Below are 7,864 nucleotides of genomic sequence, written 5' to 3' on the forward strand. Positions count from 1 at the left end.
CAAGACCCCTGCCCAAGGATGGTAACAACCACAGTGAGCTAGGTCCTCCACATCAATCATTAATCAAGGCAATACCTCCCAGACTCGCATACAGGCCAATCTAGTGGAGATATTTTCTCAATTGAGATTCCCTCTTCACAGATGCATCCAGGTCGACCAAAACACCCTGTCTCAAAGCAAAACTCTGTGTGTGTGTGTGTGTGTGTGTGTGTGTGTGTGTGTGTGTGTGTGTAAGAACAACTTGTGGGGTTGCTTGTGTCCTTCCGCCTTTATGTGGGTTCCAGGAATTGAATTTGGGTGGTCAGGCTTGTCGGGCAAGCATCTTACCTGCAAAGCCACCTCAGTAGCACCCCCTTACACATACTTCTTTTTTGTAATCTCAAGTACTCCAGGCTGGCCTAGAACTCAAGACTATAAAGCTAAGGGTGACCTTGAACTCCCAGTCCTTCTGTTTTCATCTCTCAAGTGCTTGGGTTACACAGGCATGTGCCACCGTGCCTAGTTTATGTGGTTCTAGGGGTCCAACCCAGGGCTTTGTGTGTGGCAGACAAGCTCTCTACCCACTGAGCTATAGACCAGGTCCAGTTTAGTGTTCCAGTTCTTTTTCCTTTTGAAATTTTTAACCTTGAGACAGCCTATTATGTTACCCAGGCTGGCCTGAACTTACTATCCTTTCTCAGTCTCCCGAGGGCTCAGACACGTTTGGACCACCACAGCCCACTTTTTGTTTTGTGTTACGGTCTCTCTATGTTACCCAGGCTGACCTAAACTCCTGAGCTCAAAGATCCTCCTGCCTCTGCCTCCCAACTAACGGGGATTCTGAGCTTTCTGTCTTGAGTTTGTTGAGGATGGCAAGCCCTACAATTAAGATCAGAGTGCATGGCCGCTGAACTTGAGTTGAGCAAGCCTCTGCTCTCCAGGCCTCAGATATCAGATCTGTCAGGTGTCCCTGGACGGCCATGATCTCTGGCTGGAGGCTCACAGTGAGTGTGCTCCTTCCTGTCCTGGTGCTGGGGGGTCTGATGACCTTCTGCGTCTGGTAAATGTCCCAGCAAGTGGGGTCTGGCAGCCAGGATGCCGCAGGGAGTCAAGCATCCTTATCAGCATCATGATGCTTTCTCCGGGCAAGTGGCCTCTGCTTCTCAGGTGATGAGATCGGGAGAGGCGTGCAGAGCTGAAAAACTCTCCCAGAGACAGAGACTGGACTGTGGGGGAACTGAGCTGAGCCACACAGGGAGTTCTCTGGAATGGAGCTGGAACCCAAGTATTCCTCCAAATGGGGAGACAGAAGTTCTGAGCCTTTCTTTGGTATCACATCTAAAGAGACTATCTGTCCCGGAAATTAGGCATCAAGATGTGTAAATTCAATATTAAAGAGCAATTGTTGCTTTAAAAATAAACTTTAAATTACCAAGCCACCAAATAGAAAAAAAAGGCCCGGTTTTGAATGAAAAGATGAATGAGAATCAAAGCCAACGAGAGAAGGGCTGGAGAGTGGTCGGGGTGAAGCTGAGAGTCTCCCTGGGGGGCACTCGGGAGGACCTAACCGAGCCAGGCCCTCCTGACCAGTACAAGGGCCCAAACGACAAGGCTCTTGGTTAGCGCTCACGCACCCCCTCTGGGCTCTGTCCACATCTGGAAAGTGAGAACAGATGTGGGTCTGCCAGACTGTGCGCCCTGGGTCCAGACCTGTGCGTTTCCGGGTCGCTCCCACACTAAGGAGTCCCCGGCGCGACAGAGCAGGCGGAAAGGGGCCCCAGCGGCGGGTTTCCTCTCGCTAAACGGTTGGGGCGGTTGAGGGAGCCGGGGCTCCCAGCCGGGAGGTGACCTGCCGCCCCACCGTGCGGCCGCAGCAGGCTCCTGCAAGCCGCCGAGAGCGTCGGGGACGCCCACAGCCTGCCACCAGCGCCCCCTAGCGGCGGTAATGTTGACTAAAGAAACAGCTGGCATTTATTAGAACTTTTGCCCCAAGCTAAGTAAGCACGGTGCCTACTGCTGCCCAGCTATTTATTCCCATCTCACAGAGAAGAATTCTGAGACCCGAGCGAACTTGTCCAAGTAACTCTGGATGGAGAGAACCGGCCCGGCACTGTCCCAGCATTTTACTAGATACTCGGAAATCTGGAGCAGGCCATTCCCAAGCCCCCCACCCCCCATCTTCCCGGAGCTGGCCGTCCTCTCCGTTTCTGCCCTAGTGTCTCCCACCTCTCCATTTTGAACGAAAATGGTGTCCTGACTACCAAGGTCCGGAGCCAAGGGTTTGTCTTCTCAGATGTCCAGGGACCTTGGCAGAGAAAGGGTCTAAGAATCAGAACATGGAAACTGGGTGGTTCCGGCTTCCTGGAAGGGTGAAGGGGGAGGGGGTGATGCCCTACACACCACTGGAGTTCTCGGCCTGCTCTGCCTCCAGCTGCCTCTATGACACCGGGCAGCCCTTTCTTATCAGGACTGGTGAAATGGGAGGCTTCTAGATGTTCTCCCTTCCATTATCTCCACTACACACAGCTGCCTTCTTCCCCCACCCAAACCCGCACTGACATTCCTAACGGAGCCTTGGACTGAGACTGGAAAGCCCCAGGCGGACACCGTGGTCCATCCCCTGAGCTCCCTCTGGAGCTCGGGCCTGAACTAGGTCCTTATGACCTCAGCAGGTGGAATCCAGCTGAGCAGAGAAAGGCTCCATGTCCCCAACAAAGGCCCCGGGGTGGGGAGGGGGCTGCATTATGATGACCTCATCCGCTCTGTGACATCAGCCTCTCTCTCACCCCCCACCCCCACTCCTCTCTGGTCAGCTGCTCTGCAAACAACCATCAGTCCGAATCCCAAAGGCCTGAAAAAGTCTGTCCTCCAGTCCCTGCCACTGATCTCTGTCTCAGCCAACGAGGAAGCACCATGAAACTGGAATTCACAGAGAAGAACTACAACAGCTTTGTGCTGCAAAACTTGAACAAACAGAGGAAACGCAAAGAGTACTGGGACATGGCCCTGACTGTGGACCACCACGTCTTCTTCGCACATCGCAACGTGCTGGCTGCTGTCTCTCCACTGGTCAAAAGTCTCATCTCCAGCAACGACATGAAGACCACCGACGAGCTCTTCATCACCATTGACCCCAACTACCTGAGCGCCTGCACGGTGGACCAGCTCCTGGACTACTTCTACAGCGGCAAAGTGGTGATCTCAGAGCAGAACGTGGAGGAGCTGCTGCGGGGCGCTCAGTATTTCAACACCCCACGCCTCCGGATTCACTGCAATGACTTCCTTATTAAGTCCATTCGACGTGCCAACTGCTTGCGCTACCTCTTCTTGGCTGAGCTGTTCGAGCTCAAAGAAGTATCAGACTTGGCCTACTCCGGCATTCGTGACAACTTCCACTTCTGGGCCAGTCCCGAGGGCTCCATGCACTTCATGCGCTGCCCCCCTGTCATCTTCGGCCGCCTGCTCCGGGATGAAAACCTTCATGTGCTCAACGAGGACCAGGCTCTCAGCGCCCTCATCAATTGGGTGTACTTCCGGCAGGAGGAACGGGAAAAATACTTCAAGAAGTTCTTCAATTACATCAATCTCAATGCTGTCTCCAACAAGACGCTGATGTTTGCCAGCAACAAGCTGACGAGCTTGGAGAACAACTCCGCCCACGTGACCTTGATCGAGAGTGTCCTAATGGACCGCAAGCAGGAGCGCCCCTGCAGCCTGCTGAGCTACCAGCGGAAGGGGGCCCTGCTCGATTCAGTGGTCATCCTTGGTGGCCAGAAGGCCCATGGCAAGTTCAACGATGGAGTGTTTGCTTATATCATCCAGGAGAACCTGTGGCTGAAGCTCTCAGAGATGCCCTACCGCGCAGCCGCCCTGAGTGCCACAGCCGCCGGCCGTTACATCTATATCTCCGGTGGCACCACTGAACAGATCTCAGGCCTCAAGACGGCATGGCGGTATGACATGGATGACAACTCCTGGACCAAGCTACCCGACCTACCCATTGGGCTTGTCTTCCACACCATGGTGACCTGCGGGGGAACGGTGTACTCAGTGGGTGGGAGTATTGCCCCACGCCGGTACGTCTCCAACATCTATCGCTATGATGAACGCAAGGAGGCCTGGTGCCTGGCAGGGAAGATGAGCATCCCTATGGATGGCACAGCAGTGATCACCAAGGGTGACCGGAACCTGTACATCGTCACTGGGCGATGCCTGGTGAAGGGCTACATCTCCCGGGTCGGTGTAGTCGACTGCTTTGACACCACCACAGGGGAAGTGGTCCAGTGTATCACTTTCCCCATTGAGTTCAACCACCGGCCCCTGCTCTCCTTCCATCAGGACAACATCCTCCGTGTGCACAGCCACCGGCAGAGCGTGGAAATCAACTTACAGAAGATAAAGGCCAACAAGTCAACATCCTCAGTGCCTCTGCTGCCTAACAGTTGTCCCTTGGATGTGTCCCACGCTATCTGCTCCATTGGGGACAACAAGGTATTTGTATGTGGGGGTGTCACCACAGCCAGCGATGTCCAGACAAAGGACTACACCATCAATCCTAATGCTTACTTGCTGGACCAAAAGATAGGTGAATGGAAGATCCTCGCCTCCCCACCTGAGGCCCTGGACTGTCCTGCTTGCTGTTTAGCCAAGCTACCTTGCAAGATTCTTCAAAGAATTTAAACAACTTTTTAAGTGGGAGAATAAGTAAATGCATTATTATTCACAATTTAATGACAAAGAGCAAGAGAGGAAATGTGGCCTTTGAGTTCCTTTTAGTGTTAGTCAATGCTTGGGTCTGAAAGTGGAGCTTCTGGGCTGGGGATGCTCCCAGTGAGGAGAAGGTCTGGGCTAGCTGGTGTGGAGTCTCTGGTCGGTGGGGCGGCAACATCTCTCAGGTACTGGTCCCTTAGCAGGTAGAATGTTTTTAGAGTTACTCCAAACTGAGACAGGAAAAGGAGCCCTCAGGGTATGGGGGGGGTTGAAGTTCCTTCTAGACCCTGGCTAGAAGATGTCCAACCCGCCCCCTTCTCTACCCCTGTAGTTACCTCTCAGTGGTCTGCTAGACTGACAAGAAAGTGTCTGTTTGGAGTTGTGATGCTGCGGGCTCTTCCAGCATATGTTTGCTTCTGGTCTTCCAGGGAGGCAAAAAGGGCCCATTCTGGGTCTGGGGAGGAAGGTGGTGTGTGGGCAAAGCTCAGGGACAAGGGACAAGCAGGGTCGACAGCCCTGTCCTGTTTGTGTACTGGGGTGGTTGGGTGTCTCATTTGTGGGGAAGCTGAGGATTGTTTACAACCTCTTCTGATAGGAAAGGTTCACTGAGGACCCTCCCCGGGATCGTGGGGTTTGAACTGGGAGGTGGAAGAGCCAGCAGTAAAGGGAGAAGAGAGAAATCCTTACCTAGAGCGGGATGAAGCTTGTGGGTGCTGTGAGAGGGAGCAGGTGTGCGGTTTGAGGACCAGTTCAAACACCCACTAGGTCATTCTGGGTCAGTTAATTTATCTCTCTGTCTTAATTTCCTTTTCTGTAACAGAGAGATAATGAGCCAGCCTGCCTACCAGTGTAAGGGGGAGTTTCAGTGAATTAGCGCGTGTGGAATGCTCAGCAGTCGAGATCACGGGCTGCTCTTGCAGAAGACCACCAGTCTACAATGTCTCTGTTTAACCTTGAAAACATGCCTAACATGACTACAGGTTTGATTGTTACAGGTCACTAACTACTAACCTGCGTTTCTTACTTATCCCAAACACTTTGTAATAGTAACTTTCAAGAACTGGAGCATCATAACTTTTTTAAATGAGTTGCATGGGTACACTATCTTAACCAAGAGTAGAAACATATATACAGTATGTTGTAGCAAAAATAATCTTAAATTTGTATCAATATACAAAAATCCATACCAATGTAAAATATTTGAAACTAGTAGTTGCTTTTTAGTTTAAAAGTAGATTCAATAATCTACTCCTTTATCCTATCATTCCTATGTACCCCTTTTTTTTCTTTTCATCCCTTGTCCCTCCTCCCCCCAATACAATACAGGAGATAAAGGATAGAGGAAATAAAAAGATAGAAAGAGATCCCTTAATCTAACCATCTTTGCTTAGTTTCTTCCTTGACCATGATCAATAACAACTTGCAACCAACCCCCTAAATGACTACAAATGCCAATAATCCACTGAATGACCAAAACTCCTCAGCTCACCTCTCAGGAATGTGAGCATCATGTTCTTAAAATTGTTTCCTGTTGTCTGGGGGGTGACAGCATCTTTAGGGGACCCTGAGGAGAAAGTTAGAATAACGGTCAAGTCCTGGGAGAACCAGGTGTCTCATTTGTTGTCTCTGTGTGACAGGAAAGGGCGGGGCTTAACTGAAGTCTTGGCTGGAGAAGTGCATGAGGCAGGATCATCTTAGCTAGCAGCTTTGAAGTTGTTCTGGATGCAGATTTCTGAGGAAATGGCAACAGAGGCACTCTGTGAGGCTGGATCCCCTGGGCTACTTGTCTTCATTGGTGTCTGGTCTCTCTCTCTTTGTTTTTTCTGAAAACACACTAACTTTAAAGGTAACATGTATATATCTGCATTAACACAGGTATGCAATGTGCGGTGTGCACAAGTCAGTTAAAGATGATTTTTTGTTTTATGTTTGGGCAGGTAAAAGGCATCTGTTAATATTATAGGTCCATTTGGACTGCATAAGGAAACTGTAGTATAAATCTCCATCCATGCCATGTAAAAGGGTGACATGCAATAATAAGCCATGAAGACTCTGTAGCCAACAAAATTTATGTCTCATCCAGTCTCAGAGCTGTTCCCGTGTAGAGGGATCAGCATACATGTCATCTGTCTTGTAGTTTTTCTTGGTTTCTTCCTTTATATCTGCAGCTAAGATTTTCAGGAGGTCTCCCCAGGTCAAATCTGATCTTTATTAATTTTGAAGGAATTCATAGCTTTTTGTTTCCTGTGGAGACAAAGGTCTCTCCCAATGTAACACATTTCTTAACTCCTATTCTGAAGTTAAAACATCCTTAAAATACATAGGCTAGTTTGATCATTCAGCTGTTTTTCCATAATCTGATGTCTCTCAGCAGTTGTTATTTTTTGCTCATTAGCATTTCAAAAATTTAAAGTTAATAAAACATTATGTAATCTATCTCTGAGGGTCTCTGTTACCCCTTTCTGTTTATTAAGCATTTATTTATTTTTTATGCTCATTGGTGTTTTGCCTGCATGTGTGTCTGTGTCAGGGTATCAGATCCCCTGGAACTGGAGTTTACAGACAGTTTGTGAGCTGTCATGTGGGTGCTGGGAATTGAACCTGGGTTTTCTGGAAGAGCAGACAGTGCTCTCAAATGCTTTAGGGGCCATCTTTCTAGCCCCTAAGCATTTCTTTTAAAGTAGGATTGGATCTTTCTACACATGCTCGTCCTGTAGGATTATGTGGTATGCCTGTAATATGCTTTATGCTGTAATATGCAAAAAAACAGTTTCATTTTACTAGAGACATATGCTGGAGCATTGTCAGTCTTAATTTGTACAGGTATACCCATAATAGCCATAACTTCTAATAAATGTATAATTATAGAATCAGTCTTTTCAGAATTTAAAGCAGTCGCCCATTGAAACCCTGAATTTGTATCTATGGTATGGTGCACACACATTAATTTTCCAAACTCTGAAAAATGAAACACATCCACTTGCCAAATTTCATTTCTTTGGATACCTTTTGGGTTACTTCCTGTAGGTAATGGAGTTTGGTTATACAAAGAACAAGTAGGGTATTTCCTTATAACTACCTTGGCTTGTTGCCAAATAATCTTTTTTTAAACCTTTGCAGTTAACATGTTGTTTCTTGTCAAATTCTGAGACTTTTAGCACACTTCCTTTTAATA

At 48.8% G+C, this 7,864-nt stretch overlaps 1 protein-coding gene across 1 annotated transcript; it reads left to right on the plus strand.

Moving 5' to 3' along the window:
• The first annotated feature begins 2,782 nt into the window (after positions 1-2,782).
• On the plus strand, positions 2,783-4,732 carry Ccin (calicin). The gene has a single exon (XM_028894769.2). It carries the CDS (start codon positions 2,893-2,895, stop codon positions 4,657-4,659), a length of 1,767 nt encoding a protein of 588 aa, XP_028750602.1. The 5' UTR covers positions 2,783-2,892; the 3' UTR covers positions 4,660-4,732.
• The last annotated feature ends 3,132 nt before the right edge of the window (positions 4,733-7,864 follow it).

This window comes from Peromyscus leucopus, chromosome 2 (assembly GCF_004664715.2).
Source record: "Peromyscus leucopus breed LL Stock chromosome 2, UCI_PerLeu_2.1, whole genome shotgun sequence".
Lineage (NCBI taxonomy): Eukaryota > Metazoa > Chordata > Mammalia > Rodentia > Cricetidae > Peromyscus > Peromyscus leucopus.

Bases quoted from the DNA above. Each gene is read 5' to 3' on its own strand.
- Ccin (XM_028894769.2), top strand. From the start codon at position 2,893: ATGAAACTGGAATTCACAGAGAAGAACTACAACAGCTTTGTGCTGCAA.